Source organism: Oncorhynchus mykiss, chromosome 18, assembly GCF_013265735.2.
Source record: "Oncorhynchus mykiss isolate Arlee chromosome 18, USDA_OmykA_1.1, whole genome shotgun sequence".
Taxonomy (NCBI): domain Eukaryota; kingdom Metazoa; phylum Chordata; class Actinopteri; order Salmoniformes; family Salmonidae; genus Oncorhynchus; species Oncorhynchus mykiss.
This window is the reverse complement of record NC_048582.1, coordinates 70908701-70929940: the sequence shown is the minus strand read 5'-3', so window position 1 is coordinate 70929940 and position 21240 is coordinate 70908701. Positions and strand designations below refer to the sequence as shown.

At 45.7% G+C, this 21240-nt stretch overlaps 1 protein-coding gene across 2 annotated transcripts in view; it reads right to left on the bottom strand.

The window, feature by feature from the left end:
• The window catches only part of LOC110515436 (angiopoietin-2), a 95573-nt gene that overhangs the window by 22855 nt on the left and 51478 nt on the right, over positions 1 to 21240 (bottom strand). For both annotated transcript variants that reach the window (XM_036953648.1, XM_036953649.1), the window contains exon 6: positions 8479 to 8580. In XM_036953648.1, the coding sequence (XP_036809543.1) occupies positions 8479 to 8580 (102 nt within the window). The remainder of the gene's footprint in view (positions 1 to 8478; positions 8581 to 21240) is intronic.

The window sequence follows — 21240 nt, the reverse complement described above, 5'->3', positions numbered from 1 at the left end:
CATACTCCCACGCTCCAACTGGGGCCAAATATTTATCATCCACTTGTGAAAATACTCTTCTTAAAAAAACTATTTGAAAATCTCTTTTGCGCCGTAACGGCTGTCCTCTGAGAATTACATTTCCCAACCAAGCTGTTCAATCCTCAGACTGTCATTTAAGTCAAGGATCTCAATGCTTCCGTGTTTCTGTATATCATGACTATTGACGGCACTGAGAACACTAGTTAGGTTTGTGTTGTGTATTGGACAACACTGTTATTGAGTCCCAAATGACACCCTATTCCCTATGTAGGGGGGGATGTGATGTGTGTGGGGGTCGGAGTGTGTGGGGGGGTCGGAGTGTGTGGGGGGGGTCGGAGTGTGTGGGGGTCGGAGTGTGTGTTGGGGGTCGGAGTGTGTGGGGGGGTCGGAGTGTGTGGGGGGGTCGGAGTGTGTGGGGGTCGGAGTGTGTGTGTGTGTGTCTCTGATGTGTGTGGGGGTCGGAGTGTGTCTCTGATGTGTGTGTGGGTAGGAGTGTGTCTCTGATGTGTGTGGGGGTCGGAGTGTGTGTGTGTGTCTGATGTGTGTGGCAGTCGGAGTGTGTGTGTGTGTCTCTGATGTGTGTGGGGGTCGGAGTGTGTGTGTGTGTCTCTGATGTGTGTGGGGGTCGGAGTGTGTGTGTGTGTCTCTGATGTGTGATGATTGTGTGTGGGGGTCGGACACAGACAGAGAGAGTGCAGGTGCAACAACAGAACAGGGAGTGTCGTAGGGGAACAAGGGGTGATTGCCTATCAAAACATCCAGAGTGACAGTATCCCACGCCTCCCCAATCCTGAACCCTATGTCTGAATCCCACACCTCCCCAATCCTGAACCCTCTGTCTGAATCCCACACCTCCCCAATCCTGAAGCCTCTGTCTGTATCCCACACCTCCCCAATCCTGAAGCCTCTGTCTGTATCCCACACCTCCCCAATCCTGAACCCTCTACAACCCTCTGTCTGTATCCAACACCTCCCCAATCCTGAACCCTCTACAATCCTCTGTCTGTATCCAACACCTCCCCAATCCTGAACCCTCTAATGACTGGAACCTCAAACCACAGCCCCTCCTGATCCTACATACTGTTATAACCAGAGCCGCTCCTGATCCTACATACTGTTATAACCACTGCCCCTCCTGATCCTACATACTGTTATAACCACAGCCCCTCCTGATCCTACATACTGTTATAACCACTGCCCCTCCTGATCCTACATACTGTTATCACCACAGCCCCTCCTGATCCTACATAGTGTTATAACCACAGCCCCTCCTGATCCTACATACTGTTATAACCACAGCCCCTCCTGATCCTACATACTGTTATCACCACAGCCCCTCCTGATCCTACATACTGTTATCACCACAGCCCCTCCTGATCCTACATACTGTTATAACCACAGCCCCTCCTGATCCTACATACTGTTATCACCACAGCCCCTCCTGATCCTACATACTGTTATAACCACAGCCCCTCCTGATCCTACATACTGTTATAACCACAGCCCCTCCTGATCCTACATACTGTTATCACCACAGCCCCTCCTGATCCTACATACTGTTATAACCACAGCCCCTCCTGATCCTACATACTGTTATCACCACAGCCCCTCCTGATCCTACATACTGTTATAACCACAGCCCCTCCTGATCCTACATACTGTTATAACCACTGCCCCTCCTGATCCTACATACTGTTATCACCACAGCCCCTCCTGATCCTACATACTGTTATCACCACAGCCCCTCCTGATCCTACATACTGTTATAACCACAGCCCCTCCTGATCCTACATACTGTTATAACCACAGCCCCTCCTGATCCTACATACTGTTATCACCACAGCCCCTCCTGATCCTACATACTGTTATCACCACAGCCCCTCCTGATCCTACATACTGTTATAACCAGAGCCGCTCCTGATCCTACATACTGTTATCACCACAGCCCCTCCTGATCCTACATACTGTTATAACCACAGCCCCTCCTGATCCTACATACTGTTATAACCACAGCCCCTCCTGATCCTACATACTGTTATCACCACTGCCCCTTTGATTCAGAGATCTTGCTTTTGAATTATAATCCCAAACAAGTTGCCCAAACTAGATAGATGACATTCTACCAGACACATGTTAAAATACTGGGGAGGGAAAATGGTCTGACTTCATAAAAACAAATGATGTTGTATATTTGAATGACATCCAGGAAAATACCTGTTGCCACGCTCTGCTGGGGTTGAGGTGAACATGGTCTGAAATAGTCTGTCTTAACAGACACTCCTGCCTAGCGGAGAAAGAGGTCTCCGCTGACCTACCAAAGAATACTTAGTTGGCATTTTATGTTTAAGTTCTAGTGAACATACCCATATTGTGTTAAGGTCTAGTGAACCTTGTGTTAAGGTCTAGTGAACCTTGTGTTAAGTTCTAGTGAACATACCATCTTGTGTTAAGTTCTAGTGAACATACCATCTTGTGTTAAGGTCTAGTGAACATACCATCTTGTGTTAAGTTCTAGTGAACATACCATCTTGTGTTAAGTTCGAGTGAACATACCATCTTGTGTTAAGGTCTAGTGAACATACCATCTTGTGCTAAGTTCTATTGAACATACCATCTTGTGCTAAGTTCTAGTGAACATACCATCTTGTGCTAAGTTCTAGTGAACATACCATCTTGTGTTAAGGTCTAGTGAACATACCATCTTGTGTTAAGGTCTAGTGAACATACCATCTTGTGTTAAGGTCTAGTTAACATACCATCTTGTGTTAAGGTCTAGTGAACATACCATCTTGTGTTAAGGTCTAGTGAACCTTGTGTTAAGGTCTAGTGAACATACCATCTTGTGTTAAGGTCTAGTGAACATACCATCTTGTGTTAAGGTCTAGTGAACATACCATCTTGTGTTAAGTTCTAGTGAACATACCATCTTGTGTTAAGGTCTAGTGAACATACCATCTTGTGTTAAGTTCTAGTGAACATACCATATTGTGTTAAGGTCTAGTGAACCTTGTGTTAAGGTCTAGTGAACATACCATCTTGGGTTTAAGTTCTAGTGAACATACCATCTTGTGTTAAGGTCTAGTGAACATATCATCTTGTGTTAAGGTCTAGTGAACATACCATCTTGTGTTAAGGTCTAGTGAACATACCATCTTGTGTTAAGGTCTAGTGAACATACCATCTTGTGTTAAGGTCTAGTGAACATACCATCTTGTGTTAAGTTCTAGTGAACATACCATCTTGTGTTTAAGTTCTAGTGAACATACCATCTTGTGTTAAGTTCTAGTGAACATACCATCTTGTGTTAAGGTCTAGTGAACATACCATCTTGTGTTAAGGTCTAGTGAACCTTGTGTTAAGTTCTAGTGAACATACCATCTTGTGTTAAGGTCTAGTGAACATACCATCTTGTGTTAAGGTCTAGTGAACATACCATCTTGTGTTAAGGTCTAGTGAACATACCATCTTGTGTTAAGGTCTAGTGAACATACCATCTTGTGTTAAGGTCTAGTGAACATACCATCTTGTGTTAAGGTCTAGTGAACCTTGTGTTAAGTTCTAGTGAACATACCATCTTGTGTTAAGGTCTAGTGAACATACCATCTTGTGTTAAGGTCTAGTGAACATACCATCTTGTGTTTAAGTTCTAGTGAACATACCATCTTGTGTTAAGGTCTAGTGAACATACCATCTTGTGTTAAGGTCTAGTGAACATACCATCTTGTGTTAAGGTATAGTGAACATACCATCTTGTGTTAAGGTCTAGTGAACATACCATCTTGTGTTTAAGTTCTAGTGAACATACCATCTTGTGTTTAAGTTCTAGTGAACATACCATCTTGTGTTAAGGTCTAGTGAACATACCATCTTGTGTTAAGGTCTAGTGAACATACCATCTTGTGTTAAGGTCTAGTGAACATACCATCTTGTGTTTAAGTTCTAGTGAACATACCATCTTGTGTTAAGGTCTAGTGAACATACCATCTTGTGTTAAGGTCTAGTGAACATACCATCTTGGGTTTAAGTTCTAGTGAACATACCATCTTGTGTTAAGGTCTAGTGAACATACCATCTTGTGTTAAGGTCTAGTGAACATACCATCTTGTGTTAAGGTCTAGTGAACATACCATCTTGTGTTAAGTTCTAGTGAACATACCATCTTGTGTTTAAGTTCTAGTGAACATACCATCTTGTGTTAAGGTCTAGTGAACATACCATCTTGGGTTTAAGGTCTAGTGAACATACCATCTTGTGTTAAGGTCTAGTGAACATACCATCTTGTGCTAAGTTCTAGTGAACATACCATCTTGTGTTAAGGTCTAGTGAACATACCATCTTGTGTTAAGGTCTAGTGAACATACCATCTTGTGTTAAGGTCTAGTGAACATACCATCTTGTGTTAAGGTCTAGTGAACCTTGTGTTAAGTTCTAGTGAACATACCATCTTGTGTTAAGGTCTAGTGAACATACCATCTTGTGTTAAGTTCTAGTGAACATACCATATTGTGTTAAGGTCTAGTGAACCTTGTGTTAAGGTCTAGTGAACATACCATCTTGTGTTAAGGTCTAGTGAACATACCATCTTGTGTTAAGGTCTAGTGAACCTTGTGTTAAGGTCTAGTGAACATACCATCTTTTGTTAAGGTCTAGTGAACATACCATCTTGTGCTAAGTTCTATTGAACATACCATCTTGTGCTAAGTTCTAGTGAACATACCATCTTGTGCTAAGTTCTAGTGAACATACCATCTTGTGTTAAGGTCTAGTGAACATACCATCTTGTGTTAAGGTCTAGTGAACATACCATCTTGTGTTAAGGTCTAGTGAACCTTGTGTTAAGGTCTAGTGAACATACCATCTTGTGTTAAGGTCTAGTGAACATACCATCTTGTGTTAAGGTCTAGTGAACATACCATCTTGTGTTAAGGTCTAGTGAACATACCATATTGTGTTAAGGTCTAGTGAACCTTGTGTTAAGTTCTAGTGAACATACCATCTTGTGTTAAGGTCTAGTGAACATACCATCTTGTGTTAAGTTCTAGTGAACATACCATATTGTGTTAAGGTCTAGTGAACCTTGTGTTAAGGTCTAGTGAACATACCATCTTGGGTTTAAGTTCTAGTGAACATACCATCTTGTGTTAAGGTCTAGTGAACATACCATCTTGTGTTAAGGTCTAGTGAACATACCATCTTGTGTTAAGGTCTAGTGAACATACCATCTTGTGTTAAGGTCTAGTGAACATACCATCTTGTGTTAAGTTCTAGTGAACATACCATCTTGTGTTTAAGTTCTAGTGAACATACCATCTTGTGTTAAGTTCTAGTGAACATACCATCTTGTGTTAAGGTCTAGTGAACATACCATCTTGTGTTAAGGTCTAGTGAACCTTGTGTTAAGTTCTAGTGAACATACCATCTTGTGTTGAGGTCTAGTGAACATACCATCTTGTGTTAAGGTCTAGTGAACATACCATCTTGTGTTAAGGTCTAGTGAACATACCATCTTGTGTTTAAGTTCTAGTGAACATACCATCTTGTGTTAAGGTCTAGTGAACATACCATCTTGTGTTAAGGTCTAGTGAACATACCATCTTGTGTTAAGGTCTAGTGAACATACCATCTTGTGTTAAGGTCTAGTGAACATACCATCTTGTGTTTAAGTTCTAGTGAACATACCATCTTGTGTTAAGGTCTAGTGAACATACCATCTTGTGTTAAGGTCTAGTGAACATACCATCTTGGGTTTAAGTTCTAGTGAACATACCATCTTGTGTTAAGGTCTAGTGAACATACCATCTTGTGTTAAGGTCTAGTGAACATACCATCTTGTGTTAAGGTCTAGTGAACATACCATCTTGTGTTAAGGTCTAGTGAACATACCATCTTGTGTTAAGGTCTAGTGAACATACCATCTTGTGTTTAAGGTCTAGTGAACATACCATCTTGTGTTAAGGTCTAGTGAACATACCATCTTGGGTTTAAGTTCTAGTGAACATACCATCTTGTGTTAAGGTCTAGTGAACATACCATCTTGTGTTTAAGTTCTAGTGAACATACCATCTTGTGTTAAGGTCTAGTGAACATACCATCTTGTGTTAAGGTCTAGTGAACATACCATCTTGTGTTAAGGTCTAGTGAACATACCATCTTGTGTTAAGGTCTAGTGAACATACCATCTTGTGTTAAGGTCTAGTGAACATACCATCTTGTGTTAAGGTCTAGTGAACATACCATCTTGTGTTAAGTTCTAGTGAACATACCATCTTGTGTTTAAGTTCTAGTGAACATACCATCTTGTGTTAAGGTCTAGTGAACCTTGTGTTAAGGTCTAGTGAACACACCATCTTGTGTTAAGGTCTAGTGAACATACCATCTTGTGTTAAGTTCTAGTGAACATACCATCTTGTGTTTAAGTTCTAGTGAACATACCATCTTGTATTAAGGTCTAGTGAACATACCATCTTGTGTTTAAGTTCTAGTGAACCTACCATCTTGTGTTAAGGTCTAGTGAACATACCATCTTGTGTTAAGGTCTAGTGAACCTTGTGTTAAGGTCTAGTGAACATACCATCTTGTGTTAAGGTCTAGTGAACATACCATCTTGTGTTAAGGTCTAGTGAACATACCATCTTGTGTTAAGGTCTAGTGAACATACCATCTTGTGTTAAGGTCTAGTGAACATACCATCTTGTGTTAAGGTCTAGTGAACATACCATCTTGGGTTAAGGTCTAGTGAACATACCATCTTGTGTTAAGGTCTAGTGAACATACCATATTGTGTTAAGGTCTAGTGAACCTTGTGTTAAGGTCTAGTGAACATACCATCTTGTGTTAAGGTCTAGTGAACATACCATCTTGTGTTAAGGTCTAGTGAACATACCATATTGTGTTAAGGTCTAGTGAACCTTGTGTTAAGGTCTAGTGAACATACCATCTTGTGTTAAGGTCTAGTGAACATACCATCTTGTGTTAAGGTCTAGTGAACATACCATCTTGTGTTAAGGTCTAGTGAACATACCATCTTGTGTTAAGGTCTAGTGAACATACCATCTTGTGTTAAGGTCTAGTGAACATACCATCTTGTGTTAAGGTCTAGTGAACATACCATCTTGTGTTAAGGTCTAGTGAACCTTGTGTTAAGGTCTAGTGAACCTTGTGTTAAGGTCTAGTGAACCTTGTGTTAAGGTCTAGTGAACCTTGTGTTAAGGTCTAGTGAACCTTGTGTTAAGGTCTAGTGAACATACCATCTTGTGTTAAGGTCTAGTGAACATACCATCTTGTGTTAAGGTCTAGTGAACATACCATCTTGTGTTAAGGTCGAGTGAAGATACCATCTTGTGTTAAGGTCTAGTGAACATACCATCTTGTGTTAAGGTCTAGTGAACATACCATCTTGTGTTAAGGTCTAGTGAACATACCATCTTGTGTTAAGGTCTAGTGAACATACCATCTTGTGTTAAGGTCTAGTGAACATACCATCTTGTGTTAAGGTCTAGTGAACATACCATCTTGTGTTAAGGTCTAGTGAACATACCATCTCGTGTTAAGTTCTAGTGAACATACCATCTTGTGTTTAAGTTCTAGTGAACATACCATCTTGTGTTAAGGTCTAGTGAACATACCATCTTGTGTTAAGGTCTAGTGAACATACCATCTTGTGTTAAGGTCTAGTGAACCTTGTGTTAAGGTCTAGTGAACACACCATCTTGTGTTTAAGTTCTAGTGAACATACCATCTTGTGTTTAAGTTCTAGTGAACATACCATCTTGTGTTAAGGTCTAGTGAACATACCATCTTGTGTTAAGGTCTAGTGAACATACCATCTTGTGTTAAGGTCTAGTGAACCTTGTGTTAAGGTCTAGTGAACATACCATCTTGGGTTTAAGGTCTAGTGAACATACCATCTTGTGTTAAGTTCTAGTGAACATACCATCTTGTGTTAAGGTCTAGTGAACACACCATCTTGTGTTTAAGGTCTAGTGAACATACCATCTTGTGTTAAGTTCTAGTGAACATACCATCTTGGGTTTAAGTTCTAGTGAACATACCATCTTGTGTTAAGTTCTAGTGAACATACCATCTTGTGTTAAGGTCTAGTGAACATACCATCTTGTGTTAAGGTCTAGTGAACATACCATCTTGTGTTAAGTTCTAGTGAACATACCATCTTGTGTTAAGGTCTAGTGAACATACCATCTTGTGTTAAGTTCTAGTGAACATACCATCTTGTGTTAAGGTCTAGTGAACATACCATCTTGTGTTAAGGTCTAGTGAACATACCATCTTGTGTTAAGTTCTAGTGAACATACCATCTTGTGTTAAGGTCTAGTGAACATACCATCTTGTGTTAAGGTCTAGTGAACATACCATCTTGTGTTAAGGTCTAGTGAACATACCATCTTGTGTTAAGGTCTAGTGAACATACCATCTTGTGTTAAGGTCTAGTGAACATACCATCTTGTAATCCCTCCATCCACGGTGGAAATCCACGGCTCCGTCTCTACGATGCTGCAGCACGGTCCAGCCTCCACCTCTTGTCTTCATATCACAGAACACCTGTAGAGGTAAACCCACTTCTGGTTACAGAACAGCTGAACAGGTAAACCCACTTCTGGTTACAGAACACCTGAACAGGTAAACCCACTTCTGGTTACAGAACAGCTGAACAGGTAAACCTACTTCTGGTTACAGCACACCTGAACAGGTAAACCCACTTCTGGTTACAGAACACCTGTAGAGGTAAACCCACTTCTGGTTACAGAACAGCTGAACAGGTAAACCCACTTCTGGTTACAGAACACCTGAACAGGTAAACCCACTTCTGGTTACAGCACACCTGAACAGGTAAACCCACTTCTGGTTACAGAACACCTGTAGAGGTAAAACCACTTCTGGTTACAGAACAGCTGAACAGGTAAACCTACTTCTGGTCACAGAAAACCTGTAGAGGTAAACCCACTTCTGGTTACAGAACACGAACGAACTACAAAAATCTCTGAAACTGGAAACTCTTATCTCCCTCACTAGCTTTAAGCACCAACTGTCAGAGCAGCTCACAGATTACTGCACCTGTACATAGCCCACATATAATTTAGCCCTATCAACTACCTCTTTCCCAACTGTATTTAATTTATTTATTTATTTTGCTCCTTTGCACCCCATTATTTTTATTTCTACTTTGCACATTCTTCCATTGCAAAACTACCATTCCAGTGTTTTACTTGCTATATTGTATTTACCTTGCCACCAAGGCCTTTTTTTGCCTTTACCTCCCTTCTCACCTCATTTGCTCACATTGTATATAGACTTGTTTATACTTTATTATTGACTGTATGTTTGTTTTACTCCATGTGTAACTCTGTGTTGTTGTATCTGTCGAACTGCTTTGCTTTATCTTGGCCAGGTCGCAATTGTAAATGAGAACTTGTTCTCAACTTGCCTACCTGGTTAAATAAAGGTAAAATAAAATAAAATAAAATAAACACCTATAGAGGTATACCCACTTCTGGTTATAGAACACCTGTAGAGGTAAAACCACTTCTGGTTACAGAACACCTGTAGAGGTAAAACCACTTCTGGTTACAGAACAGCTGAACAGGTAAACCCACTTCTGGTTACAGAACAATAGTAGAGGTAAACCCACTTCTGGTTACAGAACAGCTGAACAGGTAAACCCACTTCTGGTTACAGAACAGCTGAACAGGTAAACCCACTTCTGGTTACAGAACAGCTGAACAGGTAAACCCACTTCTGGTTACAGAACACCTGTAGAGGTAAACCCACTTCTGGTTACAGAACACCTGTAGAGGTAAACCCACTTCTGGTTACAAAAAACCTGTAGAGGTAAACCCACTTCTGGTTGTAGAACACCTGTAGAGGTAAACCCACTTCTGGTTATAGAACACCTGTAGAGGTAAACCCACTTCTGGTTACAGAACAGCTGAACAGGTAAACCCACTTCTGTTTACAGAACACCTGTAGAGGTAAACCCACTTCTGGTTACAGAACAGCTGAACAGGGCCCATGACATCTATATGAGTGTCTGTTGTATGTAAAAGAACAGCAATACAATAGTTAATGAATTAAGATGGTAATCTCAATAACAGTTTTTTTATTCTGGGATTAAATCTAAAAACCACAACATTTAAAGAAATGACTAGAAACTGGATTTAAACTCTGCCACCACAAATAAGCATTTAGAACATATCAATGTCATCTGCTTCGTGGGAATGATGTGCATGGGAAGGATGGGCATGGGAAGGATGGGCATGGGAAGGATGGGCATGGGAAGGATGGGCATGGGAAGGATGGGCATGGGAAGGATGGGCATGGGAAGGATGGGCATGGGAATTATGGGCATGGGAAGGATGGGCATGGGAAGGATGGGCATGGGAATGGTGGGCATGGGAAGGATGGGCATGGGAAGGATGGGCACATGGGAAGGATGGGCATGGGAAGGATAGGCATGGGAATGATGGGCATGGGAAGGATGTGCATGGGAATGATGGGCATGGGAATGACGGGCATGGGAAGGATGGGCATGAGAATGATGGGCATGGGAATGATGGGCATGGGAAGGATGGGCATGGGAAGGATGGGCATGGGAAGGATGGGCATGGGAAGGATGGGCATGGGAAGGATGGGCATGGGAAGGATGGGCATGGGAATTATGGGCATGGGAAGGATGGGCATGGGAAGGATGGGCATGGGAATGGTGGGCATGGGAAGGATGGGCATGGGAAGGATGGGCACATGGGAAGGATGGGCATGGGAAGGATAGGCATGGGAATGATGGGCATGGGAAGGATGTGCATGGGAATGATGGGCATGGGAATGACGGGCATGGGAAGGATGGGCATGAGAATGATGGGCATGGGAATGATGGGCATGGGAATGATGGGCATGGGAAGGATGGGCATGGGAAGGATGGGCATGGGAAGGATGGACATGGGAAGGATGGGCATGGGAAGGATGGGCATGGGAAGGATGGGCATGGGAAGGATGGGCATGGGAAGGATGGGCATGGGAAGGATGGGCATGGGAATTATGGGCATGGGAATGATGGGCATGGGAAGGATGGGCATGGGAAGGATGGGCATGGGAAGGATGGGCATGGGAAGGATGGGCATGGGAATGATGGGCATGGGAATGATGGGCATGGGAAGGATGGGCATGGGAAGGATGGGCATGGGAAGGATGGGCATGGGAAGGATGGGCATGGGAATGATGGGCATGGGAATGATGGGCATGGGAAGGATGTGCATGGGAATGATGGGCATGGGAATGACGGGCATGGGAAGGATGGGCATGAGAATGATGGGCATGGGAATGATGGGCATGGGAATGATGGGCATGGGAAGGATGGGCATGGGAAGGATGGGCATGGGAAGGATGGGCATGGGAAGGATGGGCATGGGAAGGATGGGCATGGGAAGGAAGGGCATGGGAAAGACGGGCATGGGAAGGATGGGCATGGGAATTATGGGCATGGGAAGGATGGGCATGGGAAGGATGGGCATGGGAAGGATGGGCATGGGAATGGTGGGCATGGGAAGGATGGGCATGGGAAGGATGGGCACATGGGAAGGATGGGCATGGGAAGGATAGGCATGGGAATGATGGGCATGGGAAGGATGTGCATGGGAATGATGGGCATGGGAATGACGGGCATGGGAAGGATGGGCATGAGAATGATGGGCATGGGAATGATGGGCATGGGAATGATGGGCATGGGAAGAATGGGCATGGGAAGGATGGGCATGGGAAGGATGGGCATGGGAATGATGGGCATGGGAAGGATGGGCATGGGAAGGATGGGCATGTGAAGGATGGGCATGGGAAGGATGGGCATGGGAAGGATGGGCATGGGAATGATGGGCATGGGAAGGATGGGCATGGGAATGATGGGCATGGGAAGGATGGGCATGGGAAGGATGGGCATGGGAAGGATGGGCATGGGAATGATGGGCATGGGAAGGATGGGCATGGGAAGGATGGGCATGGGAAGGGTGGGCATGGGAATGATGGGCATGGGAAGGATGGGCATGGGAAGGATGGGCATGGGAATGACGGGCATGGGAAGGATGGGCATGGGAAGGATGGGCATGGGAATTATGGGCATGGGAAGGATGGGCATGGGAAGGATGGGCATGGGAAGGATAGGCATGGGAATGATGGGCATGGGAAGGATGTGCATGGGAATGATGGGCATGGGAATGACGGGCATGGGAAGGAGGGGCATGAGAATGATGGGCATGGGAATGATGGGCATGGGAATGATGGGCATGGGAATGATGGGCATGGGAAGGATGGGCATGGGAAGGATGGGCATGGGAAGGATGGGCATGGGAATGATGGGCATGGGAAGGATGGGCATGGGAAGGATGGGCATGGGAAGGATGGGCATGGGAAGGATGGGCATGGGAAGGATGGGCATGGGAAGGATGGGCATGGGAATGGTGGGCATGGGAAGGATGGGCATGGGAAGGATGGGCACATGGGAAGGATGGGCATGGGAAGGATAGGCATGGGAATGATGGGCATGGGAAGGATGTGCATGGGAATGATGGGCATGGGAATGACGGGCATGGGAAGGATGGGCATGAGAATGATGGGCATGGGAATGATGGGCATGGGAATGATGGGCATGGGAATGATGGGCATGGGAAGGATGGGCATGGGAAGGATGGGCATGGGAAGGATGGGCATGGGAAGGATGAGCATGGGAATGATGGGCATGGGAAGGATGGGCATGGGAAGGATGGGCATGGGAAGGATGGGCATGGGAAGGATGGGCATGGTAATGATGGGCATGGGAAGGATGGGCATGGGAAGGATGGGCATGGGAAGGATGGGCATGGGAATGACGGGCATGGGAAGGATGGGCATGGGAAGGATGGGCATGGGAAGGATGGGCATGGGAAGGATGGGCATGGTAATGATGGGCATGGGAAGGATGGGCATGGGAAGGATGGGCATGGGAATGATGGGCATGGGAAGGATGGGCATGGGAAGGATGGGCATGGGAAGGATGGGCATGGGAATGACGGGCATGGGAAGGATGGGCATGGGAAGGATGGGCATGGGGAGGATGGGCATGGGAATTATGGGCATGGGAATGATGGGCATGGGAATGGTGGGCATGGGAAGGATGGGCATGGGAATGGTGGGCATGGGAAGGATGGGCATGGGAAGGATGGGCATGGGAAGGATGGGCATGGGAATGATGGGCATGGGAAGGATGGGCATGGGAAGGATGGGCATGGGCATGGTGGGCATGGGAAGGATGGGCATGAGAAGGATGGGCATGGGAAGGATGGACATGGGAATGATGGGCATAGGAATGATGGGCATGGGAATGATGGGCATGGGAAGGATGGGCATGGGAATGATGGGCATGGGAAGGATGGGCATGGGAAGGATGGGCATGGGAATGATGGGCATGGGAAGGATGGGCATGGGAAGGATGGGCATGGGAAGGATGGGCATGGGAATGACGGGCATGGGAAGGATGGGCATGGGAAGGATGGGCATGGGGAGGATGGGCATGGGAATTATGGGCATGGGAATGATGGGCATGGGAAGGATGGGCATGGGAAGGATGGGCATGGGAAGGATGGGCATGGGAAGGATGGGCATGGGGAGGATGGGCATGGGAATTATGGGCATGGGAATGATGGGCATGGGAAGGATGGGCATGGGAAGGATGGGCATGGGAATGGTGGGCATGGGAAGGATGGGCACATGGGAAGGATGGGCACATGGGAAGGATGGGCATGGGAAGGATAGGCATGGGAATGATGGGCATGGGAAGGATGGGCATGGGAAGGATGGGCATGGGAAGGATGGGCATGGGAAGGATGGGCATGGGAATGATGGGCATGGGAAGGATGGGCATGGGAAGGATGGGCATGGGAAGGATCGGCATAGGAAGGATGGGCATGGGAAGGATGGGCATGGGAAGGATGGGCATGGGAAGGATGGGCATGGGAATTATGGGCATGGGAAGGATGGGCATGGGAAGGATAGGCATGGGAAGGATGGGCATGGGAATGGTGGGCATGGGAAGGATGGGCATGGGAAGGATGGGCACATGGGAAGGATGGGCATGGGAAGGATAGGCATGGGAATGATGGGCATGGGAAGGATGTGCATGGGAATGATGGGCATGGGAATGACGGGCATGGGAAGGATGGGCATGAGAATGATGGGCATGGGAAGGATGGGCATGGGAATGATGGGCATGGGAATGATGGGCATGGGAAGGATGGGCATGGGAATGTTTGCATGGGAATGACGGGCATGGGCTTGGGAATGATGGGCATGGGAATGATGGGCTTGGGAATGATGGGCTTGGGAATGATGGGCTTGGGAATGATGGGCATGGGAATGATGGGCTTGGGAATGATGGGCTTGGGAATGATGGGCATGGGAATGATGGGCATGGGAATGATGGGCATGGGAATGATGGGCATGGGAATGAGTTGCATGGGAATGATGGGCATGGGAATGATGGGCATGGGAATGATGGGCATGGGAATGAGTTGCATGGGAAGGATGGGTTTGGGAATGATGGGCATGGGAATGATGGGCATGGGAATGATGGGCATGGGAATGATGGGCATGGGAAGGATGGGCATGGGAAGGATGGGCATGGGAATGATGGCATAGGAACTCCTAGAATTAAAAAAAACAAATTACTATTTGAGATATGATGGGAAATAGAAAACAAAAACAACTGACATTATATTGTGAAATATTTATAGACCCTAACAGGACATTACATGTGCATGTTTTAAATGGACGTGTGTGTGTGTGTGTGTGTGTGTGTGTGTGTGTGTGTGTGTGTGTGAGTGAGTGAGTGAGTGAGTGAGTGAGTGAGTGAGTGAGTGAGTGAGTGAGTGAGTGAGTGAGTGAGTGAGAGAGAGAGTGTATGTATTTGAGGGTAAGAGTGCCTATGTAGGGCTTCCAGTATGAAAGACAGAATGATGTTTCAATAATCAGTACAGGGTTAACGTTACAGTCAAAAGCATTTAACACCATAGTACCCTCCAAACTCGTCGTAGGGTACCACTGTTGACCAGGACCCATAGGGTACCACTGTTGACCAGGACCCATTGGGTACCACTGTTAACCAGGACCCATAGGGTACCACTGTTGACCAGGACCCATAGGGTACCACTGTTGACCAGGAACCATAGGGTACCACAGTTGACCAGGAACCATTGGGTACTACTGTTGACCAGGACCCATAGGGTACTACTGTTGACCAGGAACCATAGGGTACCACTGTTGACCAGGACCCATAGGGTACCACTGTTGACCAGGACCCATAGGGTACCACTGTTGACCAGGACCCATAGTGTACTACTGTTGACCAGGACCCATAGGGTACTACTGTTGACCAGGACCCATAGGGTACTACTGTTGACCAGGACCCATAGGGTACTACTGTTGACCAGGACCCATAGGGTACTACTGTTGACCAGGAACCATAGGGTACCACTGTTGACCAGGACCCATAGGGTACCACTGTTGACCAGGACCCATAGTGTACTACTGTTGACCAGGACCCATAGGGCACTACTGTTGACCAGGAACCATAGGGCACTACTGTTGACCAGGAACCATAGGTTACCACTGTTGACCAGGACCCATAGGGTACTACCGTTGACCAGGACCCATAGGGTACTACTGTTGACCAGGAACCATAGGGTACTACTGTTGACCAGGAACCATAGGGTACCACTGTTGACCAGGACCCATAGGGTACCACTGTTGACCAGGACCCATAGGGTACTACTGTTGACCAGGACCCATAGGGTACTACTGTTGACCAGGAACCATAGGGTACCACTGTTGACCAGGACCCATAGGGTACCACTGTTGACCAGGACCCATAGGGTACTACTGTTGACCAGGACCCATAGGGTACTACTGTTGACCAGGAACCATAGGGCACTACTGTTGACCAGGACCCATAGGGTACCACTGTTGACCAGGAACCATAGGGTACCACTGTTGACCAGGACCCATAGGGTACCACTGTTGACCAGGAACCATAGGGTACCACTGTTGACCAGGAACCATAGGGTACTACTGTTAACCAGGAACCATAGGTTACCACTGTTGACCAGGACCCATAGGGTACCACTGTTGACCAGGAACCATAGGGTACCACTGTTGACCAGGATCCATAGGGTACCACTGTTGACCAGGACCCATAGGGTACCACTGTTGACCAGGAACCATAGGGTACCACTGTTGACCAGGACCCATAGGGTACCACTGTTGACCAGGACCCATAAGGTACCACTGTTGACCAGGACCCATAGGGTACCACTGTTGACCAGGAACCATAGGGTACCACTGTTGACCAGGACCCATAGGGTACCACTGTTGACCAGGAACCATAGGGTACCACTGTTGACCAGGAACCATAGGGTACCACTGTTGACCAGGAACCATAGGGTACCACTGTTGACCCGGACCCATAGGGTACTACTGTTGACCAGGACCCATAGGGTACTACTGTTGACCAGGAACCATTGGGTACTACTGTCTACCAGGACCCATAGGGTACTACTGTCTACCAGGACCCATAGGGTACTACTGTCTACCAGGACCCATAGGGTACTACTGTTGACCAGGACCCATAGGGTACTACTGTTGACCAGGACCCATAGGGTACTACTGTTGACCAGGAACCATAGGGTACTACTGTTGACCAGGAACCATATGGTACTACTGTTGACCAGGACCAATAGGGTACTACTGTTGACCAGGACCCATAGGGTACCACTGTTGACCAGGACCCATAGGGTACCACTGTTGACCAGGACCCATAGGGTACTACTGTTGACCAGGACCCATAGGGTACTACTGTTGACCAGGAACCATAGGGTACCACTGTTGACCAGGAACCATAGGGTACCACTGTTAACCAGGAACCATTGGGTACTACTGTTGACCAGGACCCATAGGGTACTACTGTTGACCAGGAACCATAGGGTACCACTGTTGACCAGGACCCATAGGGTACCACTGTTGACCAGGACCCATAGGGTACTACTGTTGACCAGGACCCATAGGGTACTACTGTTGACCAGGAACCATAGGGCACTACTGTTGACCAGGACCCATAGGGTACCACTGTTGACCAGGAACCATAGGGTACCACTGTTGACCAGGACCCATAGGGTACCACTGTTGACCAGGAACCATAGGGTACCACTGTTGACCAGGAACCATAGGGTACTACTGTTAACCAGGAACCATAGGTTACCACTGTTGACCAGGACCCATAGGGTACCACTGTTGACCAGGAACCATAGGGTACCACTGTTGACCAGGATCCATAGGGTACCACTGTTGACCAGGACCCATAGGGTACCACTGTTGACCAGGAACCATAGGGTACCACTGTTGACCAGGACCCATAGGGTACCACTGTTGACCAGGACCCATAAGGTACCACTGTTGACCAGGACCCATAGGGTACCACTGTTGACCAGGAACCATAGGGTACCACTGTTGACCAGGACCCATAGGGTACCACTGTTGACCAGGAACCATAGGGTACCACTGTTGACCAGGAACCATAGGGTACCACTGTTGACCAGGAACCATAGGGTACCACTGTTGACCAGGACCCATAGGGTACTACTGTTGACCAGGACCCATAGGGTACTACTGTTGACCAGGAACCATTGGGTACTACTGTCTACCAGGACCCATAGGGTACTACTGTCTACCAGGACCCATAGGGTACTACTGTCTACCAGGACCCATAGGGTACTACTGTTGACCAGGACCCATAGGGTACTACTGTTGACCAGGACCCATAGGGTACTACTGTTGACCAGGAACCATAGGGTACTACTGTTGACCAGGAACCATATGGTACTACTGTTGACCAGGACCAATAGGGTACTACTGTTGACCAGAACCCATAGGGTACCACTGTTGACCAGGACCCATAGGGTACCACTGTTGACCAGGACCCATAGGGTACTACTGTTGACCAGGACCCATAGGGTACTACTGTTGACCAGGACTAGGTAACATATTAACATCACAGTAACAGCACGGTAACATCACAGTAACATCACGGTAACACATTAACATCACGGTAACACAGTAACATCACGGTAACACAGTAACATCACGGTGACATTACAGTAACATCACGGTAACACAGTAACATCACAGTAACATCACAGTAACACAGTAACATCACGGTAACATCACAGTAACACAGTAACATCACAGTAACATCACGGTAACACAGTAACACAGTAACATCACAGTAACATCACAGTAACACAGTAACATCACAGTAACATCACAGTAACACAGTAACATCACGGTAACACAGTAACATCACGGTAACATCACGGTAACATCACAGTAACACAGTAACATCACAGTAACATCACATTAACATCACGGTAACACAGTAACATCACGGTAACACAGTAACATCACAGTAACATCACGGTAACACAGTAACACAGTAACATCACAGTAACATCACAGTAACACAGTAACATCACGGTAACACAGTAACACAGTAACATCACGGTAACACAGTAACACAGTAACATCACAGTAACATCATTTTAACATCACAGTAACATCACAGTAACATCACAGTAACATCACGGTAACATCAAGGTAATTTCACATCTACATCTCTGAAGTCCAGCACCCAACTTAACTCAAATGACCACAGCAACAACTTTCTGTATATTTGGGTTGCTTGGATACAAAACAACATTCCACCTAAATCCCAGACCCCTACAGTGGAGATATCCACATCACCTGTGGCAGAGAATATCTTCCCTTTACATGTATGTTCTCTCTATGAGACATGTTGCTTAGTGTTTCCAGTTCTTTCCCAGAGGAGGACTCCATTCCTCATGGTCAAATAGGTCAGAGTCTTTTACGAAAACTTGGAAAAGGAAAATAAGAAAATACTATGGCTATTATCTGTCACGACCAGGGCTTAGTCCCCAATGCACCTTCTACACTATACAGTGCATTACTTTTAATGAGCACTATCGGCCCTGTTCAACAGAAGTACACTATTTCACTACTTAAGGGGATAGCGTGTCATTTTTGGACGAATTGTACGATATTCAGCCAAGACTGTGGTCCTTTTAAGCAATATTCTGGATTCAGACCATGGGACCTGAAATAGATTTTTAAAATAGGGTTTTTAAATAGATTTTTAAAATAGGGTTTTTAAATAGATTTTTTGGTGGGGGAAGAAATCCAATTCCCTAAAGAGGGCATTGGATTGTGCTGAACAGTTCTGTTCTGGATATTCCATAGTGGCAGAGACATTCAGGGCCATATCTATTGTGTTATAATACAGCCTCGAGCTCATCACATTTCAAAGAAATAACCTTTTCACAATGATTTTATGCTGGTTAGCATATGCAATTGATGTTGAATTTTTTGGGGGTATGTGTTTTTTTTTCCTCAAAGAAAAGAAAAGTCAATTTAATTAAGTGTAATAAATCATAGAAATAAATATAATTTTACAGGATTACATTTATTTATTTATTTTTATTTCACCTTTATTTAACCAGGTAGGCAAGTTGAGAACAAGTTCTCATTTACAATTGCGACCTGGCCAAGATAAAGCAAAGCAGTTCGACAGACACAACGACACAGAGTTACATATGGAGTAAAACAAACATACAGTCAATAATACAGTATAAACAAGTCTATATACGATGTGAGCAAATGAGGTGAGAAGGGAGGTAAAGGCAAAAAGGCCATGGTGGCAAAGTAAATACAATATAGCAAGTAAAACACTGGAATGGTATATTTGCAATGGAAGAATGTGCAAAGTAGAAATAAAAATAATGGGGTGCAAAGGAGCAAAATAAATAAATAAATAAAATACAGTAGGGAAAGAGGTAGTTGTTTGGGCTAAATTATAGGTGGGCTATGTACAGGTGCAGTAATCTGTGAGCTGCTCTGACAGTTGGTGCTTAAAGCTAGTGAGGGAGATAAGTGTTTCCAGTTTCAGAGATTTTTGTAGTTCGTTCCAGTCATTGGCAGCAGAGAACTGGAAGGAGAGGCGGCCAAAGAAATAATTGGTTTTGGGGGTGACTAGAGAGATATACCTGCTGGAGCGTGTGCTACAGGTGGGAGATGCTATGGTGACCAGCGAGCTGAGATAAGGGGGGACTTTACCTAGCAGGGTCTTGTAGATGACATGGAGCCAGTGGGTTTGGCGACGAGTATGAAGCGAGGGCCAGCCAACGAGAGCGTACAGGTCGCAATGGTGGGTAGTATATGGGGCTTTGGTGACAAAACGGATTGCACTGTGATAGACTGCATCCAATTTGTTGAGTAGGGTATTGGAGGCTATTTTGTAAATTACATCGCCAAAGTCGAGGATTGGTAGGATGGTCAGTTTTACAAGGGTATGTTTGGCAGCATGAGTGAAGGATGCTTTGTTGCGAAATAGGAAGCCAATTCTAGATTTAACTTTGGATTGGAGATGTTTGATATGGGTCTGGAAGGAGAGTTTGCAGTCTAACCAGACACCTAAGTATTTGTAGTTGTCCACGTATTCTAAGTCAGAGCCGTCCAGAGTAGTGATGTTGGACAGGCGGGTAGGTGCAGGTAGAGATCGGTTGAAGAGCATGCATTTAGTTTTACTTGTATTTAAGAGCAATTGGAGGCCACGGAAGGAGTTGTATGGCATTGAAGCTTGCCTGGAGGGTTGTTAACACAGCATCCAAAGAAGGGCCAGAAGTATACAGAATGGTGTCGTCTGCGTAGAGGTGGATCAGAGACTCACCAGCAGCAAGAGCGACCTCATTGATGTATACAGAGAAGAGAGTCGGTCCAAGAATTGAACCCTGTGGCACCCCCATAGAGACTGCCAGACGTCCGGACAGCAGACCCTCCGATTTGACACACTGAACTCTATCAGAGAAGTAGTTGGTGAACCAGGCGAGGCAATCATTTGAGAAACCAAGGCTGTCGAGTCTGCCGATGAGGATGTGGTGATTGACAGAGTCGAAAGCCTTGGCCAGATCAATGAAAACAGCTGCACAGTAATGTTTCTTATCGATGGCGGTTAAGATATCGTTTAGGCACTTGAGCGTGGCTGAGGTGCACCCATGACCAGCTCTGAAACCAGATTGCATAGCAGAGAAGGTATGGTGAGATTCGAAATGGTCGGTAATCTGT